Here is a 21,226-nt window from a genome sequence, read left to right on the forward strand (position 1 = left end):
TTATAGCGAAGCATGGTTTATGCACTAGTCGATAATTTACTGCAGTGACACTCAAACGTCCTCAGTAACTGACCTAATAAACACCATCGGTGTCTGTCAACCTTACTGTAATGTTGCTGTATGATGCGCAGTGATGAGGGTTCCTTATGGGGTTGCTCTTTTGAATTCAAACTTCAGATCCGTGGCCATATAGTTCTCAAGAGTGTTTTCTTCCTTTGGGTTGGAAGATTTTCTTGATGTTTTGACAAGGTGTACAGCCCAGGTCACTTTGAAAATGACACCCTACCTATAGATTAGTCTTCAGAGTTGCCATCTAAGACCTAACTGGATGGAGGAAGAGAGCCATCTCTCCTCCAATTTCTGAGCAACGAGATTTAGGGAGTGCTCTGAATCATCACTGTTGGTTGAGAGGAAAGGGAATATATCAGATCTGCAAGTGTTGTTAAAGAACTGGCTAGCGTTGAGTCAGGACCAGCAGGGCCTTGGCAGATTTCTCTGTAGGGTAGAACTAACCCACCTAAAATATCAAACATTTTCTCTAATACAATGAATTCTGTAGTAGAACTAGTCTGATGCTACTATTCCACTAACTGACCATCTAAGTAGCTTAGTGACTTGCGCCTGCAGTTTGTTTCAAGCTGATGATTGTTTGGTTTTCCTATATCAGTCGCTTCCTTAAAAACTTCATTTCAGGCAAATAGCCCTCCAGTACAGCCCCAATGATGATTTTGTTTTCTAAACTTCCAATTCTCTAAATCTTCCTCGGTCAGTGTTCTCGGATGTGGTAAGAAAATTTGTTTAAGTATGTCTGAGTGTCAATGTGTGATGCCTTCCGCCTGGTGAGATTTGGCAGATAGGAGATTGATGGGACATGAGCAGGCGGCCATATTAACAGGTACTGTTCTTGTAAGAATCTGTAAATTGGAAGTGTGGGATCTGGAAAAGATACAAACCCTGCCCTTTCAAAAAGAAGAGTATATATATATATATATATATATATATATATATATATATATACACATCAGAACTATATGAAGTTGCATGTTGAGTTTGAATACTTTGATTTCCACTTTCTTACCTAGTGCTTGGCACTTAGGTGCCTCTCAGTAGTTACTGGTTGAATAGATTGGCCCACTCTTCTCTCTTCCCATCCTTGTGTCTCTGTGTGTGTGTACATTTACACACACGTGGAGGAAGTGCCAAGATCCACCCATTTATTGGCTGTTTAACGTTCATCAAAGAAAGTGAGATGAAATCACGATGAAACAGATTTTTTTCTTGTTTCCCTTCTGACTTGAGAGGCACTTGGGTTGAAAACTCAAAGTTCTGATAGCGTCTTCTATGATTCCCAAACGGTTCCTCTGTGAAGGCGCATTTTCAGAGCTCTGAACAAGAAGCCCTAGACAAGACTGAAGCTGTTCACTGGGAATGAGTTTGAGGAAAAATTAGTGTGGGGAACTGAAACATATGCTCTGTTATTTGCAGAACATAAATGTAAAATATGCCCTGGGGAGCTAAAGTATAAAGAAGCAAGGCACAGAAATTAAATTGTTGTAATGTCATCATCCATCCCAAATTATTGTGGGGTGCCTGGCAGTGGTCCCCACACTCTCAGAATCATTTGTTATGCAAAACATGAACTAAAAAACTCAGGTGGTTCTGTTGTCCTATCAAATAAAAGGCTGTCAGGGTAGCAGGTGGAGTTCGGGGGAGAGTATATTTTTCTTTAATCAGAGATAACTCGTGAATGACATGTTGAAAGTAGATACGTCTTTAGGGGACCACAGGCATAAAGATTCACAGAGCCGTTCGTTCTTCGTAAGGGGTAACTTGCCACAAGCAGTACCACCTCCCATGACCTTTGCCTCTGTGTTAGTTAGACTATCTGCAGTTGCCACATACAATTTACATGTTTGGGTGGGGGGAGGGAAGTATGTTTAAAGGATAATCGTGCAAAATTGTTTAAAGTTCCAATGATCCCATACATTCAGGTTGAATTTAGGAGTATTATGAATAATGTTTCACTGTAAACACAAGAATTAAGCCGACTTCAAAGGAATGTGATAGGATCTGCTCTACAAAACAGCCCTTTCTCAAAAGTCCACACGCATATTTATTCTGACTCGATCTGGGAGTTGATTGTCAGGCCCTGATGGTCTGCAGAAGACAGCATGTCTCAAAGCCTGGCTTTTTTTTTTCCCCTCAAAATATTGAATCCTGTTCATATAGTCATGATTTATTTTTTGAGCGCCTACTCTCTGCCAGGCATTGTGCTACATGTTACTGAGGTAATAAGCCATAGTGCTTTTTTTTTTTTTTAACCCCGTATTATTTCATTTATTTGAGAGTTTAGAAAAGACAGCTAATCAACATGTCAGAAGGCAAATAAATGATGATTTGGGCTGGCGATCAAACTGACTTCTAAAGGGCGTGAGGGAACTTTCTGAGGCAGTGGAAATGTTCTGTATCTTGATCGTGATGGTGGTTACATGAGAGTATACATTTGCCCCAAAACTCATCAATTCATATACCTAACATGGGTCCATGTGAATTATACCTCAATCAAGGGGAAAAAAGGAAAAGAAAAATAGGAAACGGGAGCACAACAAAACTCCTATTTTGGGTTAATTGCCTAAGATGGCATTATTTCTTGATGATAACCTCCTATGCTTTTCTGTGTCTAAAGAATAGGGTCCAAATGTCTCTGCTGTCATCATAGTCTAAAAGAGAGGCAACAGAGAGAAACTGCGGTGCCAAACTAAGAATACACAATGTCTGGTGTGTGTATTCAAGTTGACATCCACACACACTGAATACCTTGTATTACAACTTCTGCTCCCCAGCAGGGAAGGACATAATGGAGACCCCTTCATTCGGCACCTACATGTAAGGAAGAATGGGCAATTAAGGGAGGAGCCAGATCGGAGGCCACTAAGTATGGCAGTTACAGTTCTCCTATGTTGACATGAGGGTCCAGAATATGAATGAACACCCTCGCTGAAAAGCTGTAAGCAAGATTTAAATGGGCCTCATTCTTAGTATTAGTGAAGGATACTGACGGTAACTAACGTCTTACTGAATAATGTTCATAAATGTGAATCACAAGTAACTTGTTTTGCCCTGAGTCTTGCATTCTTGATTCTATAGCAGCTAACAGGCACATAGAAGGATATCGGTAAAGCCTGCCATCTCTAGGTTTAAATTATCATCAGCAACCTGAAAGCTTCCTGTGTGATCACATTAGCTCTAATAAAAGGAGAAAAGGTGAGTGCTGCATTATTCAAAGAATAGGAGAGTACCCTGAGATTTTATTTTGTAAAGATCTTACTGTGTCTCCATTTCTTTTTATAAACAAGAAGGTACATTAAAGAGAATCCCTGCCTGCTCTAGACTCTTCCCTCTTGGCCAAAGTGAAATATTTAGTTCACAGCATTCAGGAGGAAAGAGGGGAATTTTCAAATGCAGTGTGATGTGCCCCCCTTCCCTTCATTATATGATTTTACTGAAGTAAGGCTACTGAGTTTTTTTTTCAATTTGACCTTGAATGAATATGGTTAAGTCACCTTTTCTAGCTTCTGTTTGCAAATATGGGGCCAAATAAGTGGCTACACAACAACCTATAAGTTCCTAAGCTTATCCATGCTTTTTCCTTCTCCAGTTTTCTTGACAAAATGCACTACTCCATGGGTCACCTCCCTAAACTGACTTCAAGATGCACCATTTAGAAGACAATTACACACCAGGCTCTAGCAAAATGTTAGATGGCTCACCCATCATCCCAGATACCTTTTTAGGAAATGAATGGATAGAGACAGAGAAGTACCTTTTGAAATTTTAGAGTCAATTAACTGATAAACTCATATATTCTCAGATATGTTTGATAGTGCCAGGTCTCAGGACACCAAATCTTCTAAGAGAATTTTTTAAATGCTAGGAAGACTGTTTTTTTTAACTTATTTTATTGAAGTATAGTTGACTTACAATGTTGTGTTAACTTCTGCTGTACAGCAAAGTGATTCAGTTAAACCATAATGGAAAAGAATATAAATGTGTATATCACAGGATACTGAATATAGTTCCCTGTGCTATACAGTAGGACCTTGTTGTTTATCCATTCCATATGTAATAATTTACATCTGCTAACCCCAAACTCCCAATCCATCCTTCCCAACCCCAAGTCTGTTCTCTATGTCTGTGAATCTCTTTCCTACGTTCATTTGTGTTAGATTCCATATATAAGTTATAGCATATATTTGTGTTTGTCAGACTTACTTCCCTTAGTATGATAATCTCTAGGTCCATCCATGTTGCTGCAAATGGCATTATTTCCTTTTATATGGCTGAGTAATATTCCACTGTATATATGTACCACATCTTCTTTATCCATTCCTCTGTCGATGGACATCTAGGTTGTTTCTATGTCTTGGCTATTGTAAATAGTGCTGCTGTGAACACTGGGGTGCATATATCTTTTCAAATTAGAGTTTTGTATCTGCCCAGGAATGGGATTGCTGGATCATATGGATCATATGGCAACTCTATTTTTAGTTTTCTGAGGAACCTCCATATTGTTTTCCACAATAGCTCCACCAATTTACATTAGGAAGACTTTAAATAAAAATCTAATTTGAGTACACAGTTGACTAATATGCAGTTCTTTATGTCACTTTAGGAAACAGTGTCTTCTTCATTATCATTTTGGACTTTATAAACTTTTCCAGGATTGGAATATTCATAAAGTGCTGTGAGGTGGTCCCTCTTTGAGGGCAGCTGTAAGCTGTTCAACTGAGGTGCTTCAGGATAATTGGAGAAGCTACAAATGATTTCTTGGCTTTTTCTGTTTCAGGGGTGAGTTTACTGATACCACATGGTGCCATCCCGGAGGAGAATTCTTGGGAGATTTACATGTCCATCAACCAAGGTGAACCCAGGTAAGAGACAGAGAAGGATGGTATATTAATGAGATCTTAAGTATGAAATGGAACTTCTGCAGAAAATCTGAAGTTATTAAGATAATGTGACATGGTGGTGTGTGGGTGAGACAGTGAGCTACTTGACTATATAGAGGGAAAAACTAGTTGCAAAACTGTTGGCTGTCCATTTTGTAGGCAGCTAACCCAAGTCACCAACATCTAGACAGCAGACACTGAAACAGTAAATCAATAGGCAAGGCATAATAATCAGGGTCTCTCCACAAACAGTGACTGCGTCCCAGAGCCTTCCTCTCAAAAGAAGAAAATATCATCCCTGGAGGTACCCTTTGGTGCTACACATTATGAAAATGCAGAGAATAACTGACCTGTGACCTTTTAATATCAACAGAAGACCTGCCCTAAAGCCGAGAGACAATTTCTTAGGCAATTTTCCTTAAAGAAAAAAATAGTCTATACTTCAATAGCTTTCAGGTCTGACAAATTTCAGCAGCATTAAATTCAATTACATGAACAAATCTTGCCGCATACCCTTAATGAAAGTAGTTGGTTATTTTCCTAGTGCAACTATAATATTTGTAGAAATGTTGCCTGCCTCCACACAAGATAAACCAAACTCCTCTTGAGAAAGCAATTTCTCTTATAAACTGGGTCTGTATACCTCTGGCATTTTCAGTCATAACATCTTGGTTATTTTAGAATAGATTTTGTCATTGTTTGTTAGCAAAAAAAAAAAATACACACACGAAGGAAAAACAGTGGAAGGAAAAACAGTCAGAGAAACAGATGGTTTGAACAGACTTTGATAGCTATCTCCATAAGAGGATTTGTTGGTAACCAGTGGTTTTAACTTTCTGCTCTACGGCAGTTGAGAAAAAATAGAAGAAAAGGCTCTGCTAGTTGGTTGCTGGGGAGACTTTCAGAGGATTTGCACATAAGCTGTGCTATGTCGGGCTCTTATGTTATTTCCTCAGTTCTTCAGTTCTGTAGACCTAGGTCCTTTACCTGTGCACCTGAAAACATGCCAGTGTTTAAATATCTCCACTTGGCAAAAAGGGCAAGAGGTTTTATTCAAAATCTCAACTAAGCAGCCCTAAAAATGGAGTTCTCTGGATGAGAGTCACCTCGTTTTTCTCTCTTTGGTGGATTTATTTAAGCAACTGTACCTGTTCAAAATTGAGGTCATGGTCAATTATACATATGCTTCTAAATGCATCACCCTTCAAAAATCAAGTTTGAGGCAGAATCCAGTCAACCTTGCCTGAAAATCATGGCCTCCTGCAAACCCTCCTCCCCACTGCATCCTGCTGCCTTAGTGGTTTAGTGGTAATGAGTCCACGGAGCCTGTGTTCAGCTCCTTCCTCTCAAACCCACCCCCAGGGTCTTTCACATCATTATGCAAGAACCAGCCTAAGGCTCATCCACATTTTCAAAGGCATCTAATGCACAGCTCACCTCAATCCCCATCTCTTACTAGAACTTTCTTTCTAGGAGGTCAGAGCTAGAATGTGTCCAAAGGCATCAAACATACAGGGACTTAAATAAAATGGCTCAAAAATGAGGGAAATATTACTTGGGACATCCTGCAGTTGAAAAATAAGAAAGAGAAATACATAAAAAGTCACCAGAGCTCAAAGACTTTGAAAGACGGCTTTGGCCTCCTGGGATCACCCCCTGCTAAGCTTTGTAAGTTCCACGTTAATCAGTTTGGTTTATCCATCTGTATCTGAGGTACAGGTTCATTGCTGCTGTTCAGGAAGGTGGGTGGAAACAAGAAGAGTTCCTCTAAGACTTCACATCTATGAAGTAAGCGTGTTCTTCTCCGTTTAACAGAGGATGAAATAAAATTGTAGAATGCACACATTTTTTTCCACGTTGCTGAAACCTTCCCAGATGTTCCTACTTCACACCACTAGACTACAGCCCACTTAGCTTCCTTGGCTAGTCTCACTCCTTTTTGACGAGCTCCAAACTACATACTTCCAAAAACACTAAAAATAGTAAATGCCTTTTAGTTACTTTTTCTAAAAGCTCAGGTACATTTTTTTTTCCATCCTTGCCAGGAGGCTGCTTGCATCTGAGTCCTGCTTTTAGTCCTGTGATGAATCAGGGGAAGACAACTGATATAGCTCTTCAGTGTCATCTTTTCTTTGTAAGGTCACTTGTAAACCCATTTTCATCTCATGCTGTCTGTCATTCTGAACTTGTGTCCAGATTAAGGCCCATTTCCTCAAAGTTCGTGGAGCTGCAACGGCACTGCTCTGGCTCTTTCACCTTTGCCTCTAGAGCCATCTCAGTTCCCCCCCTCTTGGGTCACAGGTGTGAGAACTGACTTTTCTGAGTCTCCATCATCTCCACACCCAGAGAATTACAGCGGGATTCTCTGAACACCATCTTTATGCTGTGTTGAAAGGCTGTTCCATTTTGCTGTTGATGATTTATTTCTGTTGCTCCTTTCTGAGTTACACCCCTGGTGTAGCAGGGTGATGATTTAGTGGAACCGTAATGGATATCAAGGATCCAAGCTCTGTACCAGATTTCCAGGGGTATGGGTGTGTGGAGTTAGACTCAAAACAAGCCCCTGTATTCAAATAGTCTCAGATGGATATATTTAATATTCTGGTAAGTTTCAAGGGAGGTTGTTCATTGTTTGAATTGAATGTGCCCTGTCTCTCTTGGGACGTCCTACTTGCATACGTGGGAAGTCTGTAAGAGGACACTGTACTTTCCATTAAGTGGAATGATGTCACTTTCCTTCCTCAATGTCCCTGCTTTGTCTACACTCTCAGACTTGAACAACCATCCTAATGAATCTTTTCTAACCTCCTCCAGCAGTCTGGACTTTTGGTTGGTTATAATGCTGAGGGAATTAACTCTGTTGACTTTTTGTACATATATACACCTTAAATGCTTCGCTAGAAGGGGACTTCACATCCTTGGGAAAGTAATTACTTACCTCTGTTTCAGTATAACTTGCAAAGGTGCTCTCACATGCTTAACTCGTTTAATCTCCCCAGTTATGTTCCAAAGAAGGGGGTTTTGTACCAATTTTTGAGATGAGAGAAAAAGATGTAAAAAGGGAAGGTTCCAAGAAGTGAGGCTGCTTTGCGAGGGCCTGTTACTTACCGGTGAGCTGGGGTTTGACTTCAGGATATCTGACTCCAATTCCGGTGCTCACGGACTAAAGGATGCCACCTCTCCTTGACGTCGGAGACTTTAGGGAAACAGCTTTCTGACATTGCATTCCAAGGTTTGGCCCCTGTAAAGAGGCATCCCCTGGAATCGCTCTGTAAGAGCACTGAGAATTAGGCAGGACCAGGAGGCAGGATGAAGCCAAGCATTTCTTAGACATTTACAGAGGTAACTGGCTGTCGTTACGTCATCATAGTTGAGAGAAAAAGGTCTGGAAACAGGTGTCACCTCAGTGCTGAAACTTAGTGGACCTGATGTTAGGAGACATTTGAGTTCAGGGGCTAAGAGTGTGCACTCAGGCATCTGAGCTCTGGGTTCAGACTTAAGACTCACTGGTTTTATTCATGTGACCTTAGGTAAGTTAATGAAGCTCCTTGACCCTGTGTCCTCATCTGAAAAACAATAGTAGGTACCTACCTCCTAGGGATGTTGTAGGATTGCATGATCTACAGTGATACTACAATTTGAAAGATAAAATAAGAACACCTAATTGATACATTTATATTTGATAAAGTATTCTACCTCCAATATTTCCTTTAATCTTCTCATCCATTCCTGCTGTGGTAAGTAATAATAATTACCCTAATTTTGTAGATTTGAAAATTAAGACCAAAAAAAAAGTTAGTAGGTTTGCCTACGTGGTAGCAGGACTGGGTACCAAAACAAAAGTTTCTGACTAATAATGTATTTTTAGACTATGTCACACTCCCCACTTTAAGGAATAATTAAGTGTATTATTCTTGAGTCCAGTAAGACATGTTTGATGAGAGATGGGGCTTATGCCTAATAATGGAAATACACCGTGAAACATACAGAATGGGGCCCAGATTTGGCAAAGACAATAACTTTATACTTCAATGTGGAATTACACTGCAATAGAGGATTTCGCAGAAAACAATGGGAAAAATAGAGGAGGCCCTTAATCTATTCTAAGGATAGATTCAAAGAGGCATAGTAGGGAAGGAAGGTGGCTAAAAGATCAGTAGAAATTCACCAGACAAAGAAAGGTATAAGGGTTATTAACTCAGTGATTTCCAGCTCCAGGATACATTTTCCAGTATTTGTAAGGTAGGAAGGGGGTATAGAACAGTAGGTAAATCCAGGCTTTTTTATTTTTAAGTGAGGTATACTTGACTTAAAATGTTAGGTTCAGGTGTACAGCAAAGTGATTCAGTTACACATATATTTTTTCAGATTCTTTTCCATTATAGGTTATTACAGGATACTGAATGCAGCTCCCTTTGCTATACAGTAAATCCTTGTCGTTTATCTATTAATCCCTACCCCTAGCTTTCCCCTTTGGTAACCGTAAGTTTGTTTTCTATGTCTGTGAGTCTGTTTCATAAATAAATCCATTATTTTAGATTCCACATATAAGTGATATAATATTTGTCTTTGACTTCACTCAGTATGATCATCTCTAGTTGCATCCATATTGCTACAAATGGTAATATTTCATTCTTTTTTATAGCTGAGGAATATTCCATTGTGCATATGTACCACATCCCTCTTTATCCATCTGTCTATTGACAGACACTAGGTTGCTTCCATGTCTTGGATGTTGTAAATAGTGCTGCTATGAACATTGGGGTGTAGGTATCAAATCCAAGCATTTATTCTCTGCTTTGAAGTCACTCTGATGCCCGAATATTGCCTCAAGCAGCTTCCTTCCAACTCAACCCTTCCGTCTGTCTGTGGCTGGGCCTGGGGTAAAGTTTCAGGCACTGCTCCACTCACAAAATAGAGGATGCTTCGTGATGTCACAGAAGCTAGAGTAGCCTCACCGACAGGCAATGGCATAAACTTGGAGCTGCCAGAAGTATTTGCTGGTGAGAGGCCCTTAGGATTCTCCTGGATCAAGTGTATTTAAGAAGCTAAGTCAATGCCAAATGTGGCCACCCTTATCGAAGATGGCTTTGGAGGGCAGGAAACCAGCATAGTGATCACTCTCAACAAGGCTGCCTCTTTTCCCAAACTTTAATTTGAAAGAATTTGGGTCTTTTCTTTCTAACATTTCTTCAGGAGCTTTGGGGGGATGTGGATTTTTTCATCCTCTCTAAACAGGTTTTGGTAACTTTTATTAAACAAGGGTTTTTAATAGAACTGCCCTATGATCCAGCAATCCCACTCCTGGGCATATATCCAGAGAAAACCATAATTTGAAAAGATACATGCACCCCAGTGTTCATTGCAGCACTATTTACAACATCCAAGACATGGAAACAACCGAAGTGTCAGAGGAATGGATAAAGATGTCATACATACACAATGGAATATTACTCAGCCATAAAAAAGAGTGAAATAATGCCATTTGCAGCAACATGGATGGACCTAGAGATTATCACACCAAGTGAACTAAGTCAGACAGAGAAAGACAAATACCTTATGATATCACTTATATGTGGAATCTAAAAAAAAAAAAGTACAAATGAACTTAAGGTCACCCAGAGGGGAAAGGGGGGAATAAATTGGGAGACTGGGATTGACATATACACACTACTATATATAAAATAGATTAACTAATAAGAAACTACTGTATAGCACAGGGAACTCTTCTCAGTACTCTGTAATGACCTATATGGGAAAAGAGTCTTAAAAAGAGTGGATAGATGTATATGTATAACTGATTTCACTTTACTGTACACCTGAAACAACACTGTAAATCAACTATACTCCAATAAAAAAAATTTTTTTTAATTAAACAAGAGGATTAAAAAATCAATTGTCTCCTTTCAGAGATTTCCCCCACATACACCCCAATAAGAAAATGATACGGATGTAGCACAATCATCCCACTTCCCACTCCCAGCTCTCGTTTTGTAACCCCCTTCCCACCCATGGTTGGTGAGTAGAGAAATGGACCAACACATTACTATATGGAGCTTTCTTCTGAGAAGCAATAAAATGAAACCAAAGGCAACCATTCATTTCTTTTTCCAGTTACACTGTCATGTGGATATTCCTGACCAAATGCTTAGACTAGAGCTGGAAATGTAATCTTACTGAAGAATTTACAAAAGGACATATATTTGGAATTTGGGCTCAACCCAGATGGAGTATTTCAACCACTGTTTTTCTACTGTGCTTTTATTTTCTCTCAAATGGTATGGTCTTCCCACTGGGTACATCTTGGGGTGAGGATTTCTTGGGGGGAGGATTGGGAAGGCAGACATGGTGGTGTTAGGAAACATTAACTTTTGGGGGGAGTGGTGCCTTGATAGTGCAATAGCTTTGATAGCAAAGCATGAAATAAGACCAAATACAAGACTAGGAAGACAGAAAAAGTAGGCCTGAGATGGAAGAGAGTAGACAATTTCTTCTCTAGTAACACGTTCACCATTCAGCACCACACTGTAGCTACTTCTAGGGAATGGCTTCATGTGGCCTTTCCTCCATGGCTGCAAGAACGACACACAAAATTATAAACACACACTTGCTCACCTACCATGCCTGATAGAGGATACAAGCACTCAGAAATGTCCTTAGGCTTTTTGGGAGGACCTCATTTCTAGAAGGCTAAAAAGAAAACAGATATGTATGGCCATTCTACTTGTAAAAATGGTTTTAATGAAATGAATCTGTTTCTAGTAAACTACTCTTTATGTCAAAGCAGACATTTGAGGCCATTCTAAAAGCACCCATCCCAGTAAAATATGAAACTGAGTTCATATTTTATGAACTGAGTTCATATTTTATGAATCAGAGCCTCCAAGGGCTCTGATTTCACAGAAGCTAAGAAACCCCTGCCATCAGGCTACTGCAATTAGTGTAGTGGTCCCAGTCAAAACCTTACCTCTTGAGCATAAAATAAGAGCACCTGCCTTTGGCTCTACCCTGACACCAGGTGACAGATCAGGACATTACTGCAGGGAGGAAACCTGGCCAAAACCTCTGGGATGATTTGCATCTCTGTTTGCCTTCTCCAGCTTGGAGGACTTACCCACTAGGTTATGTCTCAAGCCATCCTACAGCAGCTCAGGCAAAAAACAACAACAAAAGAATTCTACACCTTCTCACTGCAAGAGTTACGAGCTCAGTTCAGTCAGTGACAAGGGCCAAATGTACTCAGTACTGTGAACCAAGAAAAACAGGACCCCTTATATGTAAGGAGGTTACTCTGGTGGAGGCGTTGGTTGGAGGACAGATTGTGTATATGTAGGAAGATCATGTCTGGAAGATCTCTCTAATTTCAGAGATTTCGCCAGGGTAATGTCAAGTCTAATTTTCCCACCTCCCTGCGGAAGCTGCAGAGAAACATCATTTCATCAGAATGGGCACCACCACTCCCCCGCCCACCTACACATCATGCCTTATCCCTCCCTATTGATGTAAGAATTGCACGTGAAGTGAGAAAAAGAGAAGTCACATTTTGGAGAAGTATGGGGATCCAAGATGGCTGTCCCTCTGCTCGCCAAAGCCAAAGAGAGTAACCCCAGGAGAACTACTCATAAAATTCAGGTCATCTGCAGGAAATGGATATCGATACCTGATTTTCTCATTGTTTATCAGTTTGTTGACTTGTTCAATGCTTCCAGGGAAGAGGGAAAAAATAAAAAGCTTTGAGAAGAGAGGGCATGCTGCCAAAGCCCAGGAGAGAGCGGCAAAGAGCTCTTCTGTAATCTCCAGTTCCCCATATTCCCAAGAGGTAGAGAAGACGAACCTAGGCCAGGAAGTGGGAGCCAGAGAGGTTAAGTGAGATGGAAAACAGGTTTGCCAGAGGCCACTTCAGTGCCAGGAAGAGGGGCTCAGAGAGAGTAGGTAAAGATGCTGCCAGCTGGGGGCTGGTTGGCAGGTGTACCTGAAACACACAAGGAACAACAGATGCTTAGGGGTAACTGTTTGCAATCCAGTCACCTGCACCCTCTGTTGGTGAGGCCTTTTGGAGTCATCACCTATTTATACTGAATTCATTAAGGATTATCTTAAGAAACTTAAGCCATCCAAGAAAAATACGCCACAGTTAAGTAGGAGATGGTGTATATTTTCCTTTTCTCTACAGAAATAAGCTCGTGGAAGAGGGAATGCATGAGGGAACAAGTTGTCTGCTTCAGACCCAGTAGCTAGAACCTTGTGTGTGTTCATGCAAATATGCATGAGTGTGTGGGCACAGGTGTGTCCGTGTGCATCGCTACTGGGAGTGGGAGTGGAATTTTGAATCAGATGTGAGATTAAAGTTTTTACATGAACAAAAATCAGTCCAAAAAACAAACTATTTTAATAATTCAATGTTACTGAAAAGTTATGGAATCAAAATTAAATATCTTCAGGGTACCCTGCTACCATGGACAATTCCATGAAGCACAACTATTAGAGTGACTACTAGGAAAACTAGAACCACTTCATACCATAATAGATGAAACCCCAAAAGCAAACCCAGTTAAATGAATGATGATATTGCAGAGTGCTACATGTGGTGACAAAGATACCCAAATATTAACCAGGAGTGAAGGGATGAACCCTGGGTAAAGGCTCAGGGAAGGTTTCAGAGAGGAAGTGACAATTGACTTAAAACCTGAAAGACAGAGAGTAAAGGGCATTCCAATCAAAGGGAACAGAATGTGCAAAGGCACAGAGGTATAAATAGCATCACATAGGGACTTCCCTGGTGGTCCATAAGAATCCGCCTTCCAATGCAGGGTATGCGGGCTCAATCCCCTGGCCAGGGAACTAAGATCCCACGTGCCGCAGGGCAACTAAGCCCGTGCGCCACAACTACAGACCCCACGCACTCTGGAGCCTGCACACAACGACTAGAGAGAGACGCCCGCGCACCGCAACAGAAGATCCCGCGTGCAGCAACTAACACCCAAGGCAGCCAGAAATAAATTAATAAAAAAATAAATAAATAGCATCACATATTTTGTAACTAAGCAAACCAGAACAAAATATGAAAGGAAGAGTGATGAGGAATGCAGCTGAAAAAATAAAGATTTGACCATGTAGAGTGTTGTTTGCTGCCTAGGGGAAACGGAAATGTACTTGATGGGTAGGGATTGCTGAGGCTGAAGATTCGGGAGACCCAGTCATATTTACACTTGAGATGTATTATCTTCTGCTTCATCTCCACTGCCACTGGCCACGTTCAAGTCTTCATCATACTAGTATCCTTCTGAGCACAGTGAAAAGATGCCTCATTTTGCCTAGCACAGATATTAATAGCCCTCCTTTTCACACTCAAAAGTATCTCAATTTGGACAGTAAATTATATTCACTCTACTTCTGAGTGTCCTTGTCTCTAGTTGCGAACGTTTTAAATCCTTTCTCTAATCCCCACGTTGCTGTCAATGGGGATTTTTTTTTTTTTAAGTGAAGCAAGTAAAGTGTTTATTAGGAGGAAAAAGGACAGTACGTGTGGATAGACACATGGGCAGACTCAGAGAGAGAGTCGCACCCTCGTGTCAGTTGAATCACTTTTCTGGGGCATTTCTTCTGGATTTCCTTTGGCCAATCATCTTGCTTTGCCGCGTTGTGAGTCCATATTCGGTTTATCTCAGGGTCCTCCCCTGTGTGCATCCGCATCTCTTAGCCAAGATGGATTCTAGTGAAGAGGCCTATGGGTAGTTTTCATCACTTACTATGAGGTGGCACCCCTTCCCTTTTTTGACCTCCAGGGAACCTTTCTGCGCATGTGTAGTTGGGGAGGTCTCCTTGACTTCAAGAATAAGGAATATGTGGTCTTTTATCTTCTATCTGGGCAGGGCCCAGCCTCCCCCATCATCCTGCTTTTATGGAGTTTCTGCTATTATGGAGTTTCTGTCCACAAGGGAGAAACTATTCAGCCTGAGGTCCATCTATCTCCTGCCTCAAATCCCCCCTGAGAAACACGAACCCCAAGAAATCTTTATTGGGAGGAGGAAGGATAAAGGTCTGTCTTCTGTAGCTTCTTCAGGTTGCCAGGAGGCTTGTGACCCTACCTAGTTGGGGGTCACGGAGCTCTCGCCCAATGGGGAGCTTTGAGAGATAGACTTGGGGAGAAACTCGGCCAGGTCCGCTGGTGTGCGCATGTGTGTGTTAATGTGGGGTGAGAGACATGAAGGACTTGGAGATAATTCCCAGAATTCTGGCTTGGGAACTGATGATTAATTAGTAGAGAGAGACTTGCCAGCTGAAGTCACCTGAGAGTTTGTGATAACAGCTGCTCTGGGAGCAGCTCTGGATTTCTTTCCAGGGAATAAACACAGCTCTTTGACTTAACAAGAAAAGGGATAGGAAGAAAATTGATTAAAGAATAAATAAATAAAAGACGAAAATAATATGCAATATATTCAAGAAAACAGACAACTGCTGAATTGAAATCCCACATTTGGCCGGAGCATGTGACAACAATGCTACTTACAGCAAAATGTCCCAGTATTGGGCATGGACCATGTTTGTATGCCTCATGCACAGTGGGATCTTCTGCCTTCCTTTTCTTTTCTTTGCCTTCCTAGCTAGGTAAGACTCTGCCAATCCTGAAGTAAACTAATGGCATACATAACTTGTCAGGAAAGTAGTACAGACTTAGTCATTGACACTGCATGAGAAATAAAGAATTATCAGAAACGAGATGGTATAGCAGAGTAAGGACAACACAGGGATCCAGAAGGCTTGAGTTCCAATCCCCTTTGCCACCTCCAGCCTGGGTGGCTTTGAGCTAGTCATTTTCTTTCTCCAAGCCTCAATTTTATCATCTATAAATTTTGTGTATTATTAACTGCATTCCAGGATTTGAGTGAGGACAGTAAAGTGACTTTAAATATGAGAAGTCCTGTGCAAACTACATGCTACATTTTGATATTATTTTGTCTATCTTTTTTTAATTACAAAGATACAAAATCCATGGAATTTGTTTGAGCTCTGACTCAATGATACTGAGTCATTCCCATTTAACTACTAACACATGCCTAGACTCAGCAGAAAGTTTAATTCAGTGATAGCAAACATAATAAGTGTTCGCTCTAAAATCAAGAGCTTTGTCTTGAAGACTTAAACATAAGACATGACACCATAAAACTCCTAGAAGAGAGTGTAGGAAAACATTCTCTGACATAAATCATACCAATGTTTTCTTAGGTCAGTCTCCCAAAGCAATAGAAATGAAAACAAAAATAAACAAATGGTACCTAATCAAACTTACAAGCTTTTGCACAGCAAAGGAAAGCATAAAAATTTTTTTTAATTAAAAAAAAAAAACAAAAACGAAAAGACAACCTGCAGAATGTGAGAAAATATTTGCAAATGATGCGACTGACAAGGGCTTAATCTCCAAAATATACAAATAGCTCATACAACTCAACAACAAAAAAAACCCAATTGAAAAATGACCTTAATAGACATTTCTCCAAAGACAACATACAGATGGCCAGTAGGCACATGAAAAGATGCTCAACATCACAATTATTCAAGAAATGCAAATCAAAACTACAGTGAGGTACCATCTCACACCGGTCAGAATGGCTGTCATTAAAAAGTCTACATATAACAAATGCTAGAGAGGGTGTGGAGAAAAGGGAACCCTCCTACACTGTTGGTGGGAGTGTAAGTTGGTGCAGTCACTATGGAAAACAGTATGGAGGTTCCTCAGAAAACTAAAAATAGAGTTACCATATGACCCAGCAATCCCACTCCTAGGCATATACCTAGACAAAACTATAATTCGAAAAGATACATGCACTCTAATGTCCATAGCAGCACTATTTACAATAGCCAAGACATAGAAACAACCTAAATGTCTATTGACAGATATAAAGATGTGGTACATATATACAATGGAATACTACTCAGCCATAAAAAAGAACGAAATAATGCCATTTGCAGCAACATGGATGCAACTAGAGATGATCATACTAAGTGAAGTAAGTCAGAAAGAGAAAGACAAATACCGTATGATATCACTTATATGTGGAATCTAAAATATGGCACAAATGAACCTATCTACAAAACAAACAGACTCACAGACATAGAAAACAGACTTGTGGTTGTCAAGGGGGAGAGGGGGAGGGAGAGGGACGGACTGTGAGTCTGGGGTTAGTAGATGCAAACTATTATATTTAGAATGGATAAACAACAAGGTCCTACTATAGCCCAGGGAACTATATCCAATCTCCTGGGATAAACCATAATGGAAAAGAATATTAAAAAAATGAATGTACATATGTGTATAAGTGAGTCACTTTGCTGTACAGCAGAAATTAGCACAACATTGTAAATCAACTATACTTCAATAAAAAACTAAATTAAGAGTAAAATCAAGAGCCTTGTGATGATACAAAGGACATCCTGCATCAATTCCTTTGTCTACCTCTGTTTCTCGTAACATTCTGGCTTATGATTGGTACTTTAGAGGTATATCCTATGGGTCCGAACAATGGCCTCTGGGCGGGCTGGTATTTAGATTAAGAGATCAATGACCAGTCAAGCTGGGGTGGGTGCTTATGCCACCTTAAACAAGCTTTGTCCCTCTCCACTTTGCCAGGCTTTCCGTGCTAGATAGTGATGGATATAAATGAACGAATTATCCCTGTCACTGTTTCTGTTTAGTGGTCAGTCATGGATTTGAATTTGGTTTGTTGCTTTGAGTTTTAGCAACCTTTATTGGAAGAATCAAATTAATGGTGTCTAGCTATCCCTTTGAGGAGATTTGGCATTAATTAACTCTGTAACAGGCATAGGGGACCACTGAGGAGGAGAGAGGCTCTGAAGTAACAAACAAAGGTACTACTTGTGCTAGTGAGGGGGAGTACATTGCTGCCATTTGGGAAACACATTAATTCTTTCAGACTGCCAGTGTCATGCAGTGTAATAAAAAGGGCAATTTATCAAATGGTACCTTAATGGCCTAGAAGGGTTAATGCAACTTCAGCTGAAGATTGTGCTCTTTTCTGCAGTAAAATCACAATGGTTTCTTCACAAAGTCATTTAGGTTAGAATGTAATGCCATTAGCCCCCAGAATGAGGAGGGGAAGAGAAAAATAGTGAAAGAGGGAAAAGAAAAGCGGGGGGCGGGGGGGAGAGTCTCACATTGTCATTTTATGATCTGCTCTTTTTGGAAAGGAGAATTTCCTCATATCAAGGCCTTTACCCATCCTTCTACCGCACACCCCCTTGGTCCACAAACAAACACGCATAAATAGAAATTGCCGTCATTCTAATAAAAGTGCTTCTGAAGCCCATGTGAGCTCACAATGCGAAGTGATTAGAGTGGTCCAGAGGAGTCTTTAATTAAAGATGCCATTGACAAGATAACAATGGTTTGTGAACATGGCTAATAGGTCTGAATGGAAGGGGCACCTTAATTCAATAAGAGGAAAGTCATTGGTTCGTGAGTTTGATTGCACATTGTAAAGGAATAGCACATACTATAATTATTTTTATTTTGTATGTGCCATCTCTTTTATTGCCCATGCTGGAAGTAGAAATAACCTGTCCTATTAAGATATTTAAAATATATCATCCTTTCCACTTCACTTAGTTGTAGCCTAATAAAAATGCCGAGAGAAGATGCCAGCCCACACTGAGGCTGCCCTCCTTGCTTACTAAAACACGCCCTTTGAAAACCTGGATAATCAACCGCCTCACTCCCTTGGTTACAGTCTTTAACAACTTCCCAGGACCCCATAAAGTTATATGCAGATGTGGAGCTTCACTCTGCATAGAAACTTGTGCAGCTGAAGTGTGAAGATAACCCAAAAGTCAACCGACACCCCCAAGATTGTGTGGTGTCTGGGAGATGGCTGTGGGTCAGGAGGCAGCGACAGAGGGGTCTTTAGGTCCTAACTTTAAAGTGAACAAGCCATGAAAGTCCCGGTGGTAGAAGAGTGGTAGACAGAAGAATGGCGCCCCAAGGATGTCCACATCCTAATCCCCGGAACCTTACATGGCAGTAGGGACTTTGCAGATGTGATGAAGGTTAAGGACCTTGAGAAGGAGAGATTATCCTGGATTATGCAGGTGAGCCCACAGAAGGATCCTTATAAGAGGAAGGCGGGAACACCAGACTCAGATAAGGAGACTGATGTCATACCGCTCACAGATGGAAGAAGGGGTTTCCAACCAAGGAATGCAGGCAGCCTCTAGAAGCTGGAAGAGGCAGGGTAATGGATCCTTTCCTAGAACCTCCAGAAAGAACACAGCCCCGCTGACACCTTCATTTTAGCTCTATGGGACTTCCACCTACAGTACTGTAACATTATGAATTTGGGTTGTTTTCATCCAGTAAGTCTATGGAACAGCAATAATAGAAAACCAACACAGGCCTCTGTGACCACTCTACGCATGTCAAAGCCCTGTTTTCCTAAGGCTTTCTCCAGGGTATATGAAAACAATGTTAGCAACTCTCATGCCAACGTTACACACCTTCGAAGTTCCAGGTTTGGAGACCATGTCCCAGGGAACATCCGTCTCTCCGACTGCCTGTCCCCCCCGCCCCACACAGACACACACAACCCAGGACCACCAGAGGACAGGAGATTCTAATCCCAGCTCTGTCACAAGTGGGTGTAACTTCGGCCATGTTCCTCCACCCCGTAGCACGCCCTTCTGTTTCCTCATCTGAATGGTGATGGTGTTGGCCTGATTACTCTTAGGTCCTTTCCCAGCCCCGAAATGAAATGATTCTATGACATAGGACTCGGGTTCCTCCAGGGAAGGCTGTTTGGCTCATTCAAAATGCCAATGAGTAAACCACTTAACAGATAATAAAAACTGTCAGAGCAGCATGCCGCCTAGATCCTCTCTTCTCCCCTCCCCTTCTTTCACTTTAAAGCACTCTCCCTGAGCCATCATTATTCCACTTCTCATAGTAAACAAAGCTAAAACGCCAACACTGCATGAAAGATGAGGTTTAAGTTGTGTCTAGGAACTGGTGATTTACACAGGATTTGCGATTCCTTTAGTATATTAATTGGTAAACACCCTATGAATGTGTGTGTAAACTAAAGCCGTTGAACATAGGCAAACAGTTTAATCTCTCAGTGTGGTGTCTCTCAAACTTCAGCAAAGTCAAATCCTCATTCCAGCCCGTATGTAATTGCCCTCCCACCCCAAGCCCCTTGTGCCAACTCCCTTCCCGTGATCCTACTGCAGATAATACCAAGTGGGTGACACAGATCTTTAAACCCTTTAATAGCAGAGATGTATGCTTCCATCCTCAGTTAACTGGGCTTGTTGCTTATTGTAATCCACTCTTCTAACTGGCTCCTCTCCCGCCCCAACTAATGGCATAGAATGGCTTGAAGAGCTGTAACGTTATTTCCAGTTACTGCTAATCAACCCCCCAACCTGAGAGCCTTCCATATTAACACACGTGCTACTTAGAGAAAGAGGATGTAGGGACAGTCCCTGTGCATTTGCATTTTCTACTATAGTAGCATCATCCAAAGCCATAATCGTGAGCATTTCAACTTGACCGGCATCTGAATTCCATTTCAGAAGCCTACCCGATGTATATCTGACAGACCACCGAGCCCCCGCTGCGTGAGGCTTTGCTTCGGATATTTGCTCAAGAACCACACAGCTTTTCTCAAACGTTAGCGCAGGGCTAACTTGCAAGCAAGGAACGCAAGTGAAAAGCATGAGTTCCCAGCTCCTACCTCAGAAATACTGAATCCGAATCGTCATGGGTGGTATCCAGGAATATAATTTTAAACAAGCTACCCAAGGAGTTTGAAACCACGTTACAGTTTTAGGGCCACTTAAAAGACTGAAAGAGGAATCAATTGTGATAAAGAGATTTTGCTCAACTTCTCTCTTTTCTCCTCTGTTCTGCTCCTGATGCCCTATTCTCCTTTTCCAGAAGTCTATTTTCTTAAATCATACATAGCAGTTACTAGAGTTAAATCCCCCAGGAAACCTAGCCATGCTATTGGGATGGACGGATGAGCCACGCTGGCTTTCTAAAGGGCCCATATCTCCGAGAGATTCTGTGATTATCGTTTCCTGGGACTGATCTCAAAGATCTGGTCCGAGCTGCAGAGTGAGATAGGTATCTGACTCGAGTAAAACGAGAAATCATAAACCGCAAACGGATTTTTATCCACAGCAATGTTAGCACTCTAGGTCGGTGTACGAGGGTTTCAATGAAAAGAGAATAATAATAGTGAAACTATGTGTCATCTCAGGTCCAA

The 21,226-nt window shown here is 41.1% G+C and overlaps 1 protein-coding gene across 4 annotated transcripts in view; it reads left to right on the forward strand.

Annotated features, from left to right (window-relative positions):
- UNC5D (unc-5 netrin receptor D) overlaps positions 1-21,226 on the forward strand; it is a 608,576-nt gene that overhangs the window by 534,826 nt on the left and 52,524 nt on the right. For all 4 annotated transcript variants that reach the window (XM_059909243.1, XM_059909244.1, XM_059909245.1 and 1 more), the window contains one exon: positions 4,847-4,931. In XM_059909243.1, coding sequence (XP_059765226.1) covers positions 4,847-4,931 — 85 coding nt within the window. The remainder of the gene's footprint in view (positions 1-4,846; positions 4,932-21,226) is intronic.

Source organism: Balaenoptera ricei, chromosome 21, assembly GCF_028023285.1.
Source record: "Balaenoptera ricei isolate mBalRic1 chromosome 21, mBalRic1.hap2, whole genome shotgun sequence".
Taxonomy (NCBI): domain Eukaryota; kingdom Metazoa; phylum Chordata; class Mammalia; order Artiodactyla; family Balaenopteridae; genus Balaenoptera; species Balaenoptera ricei.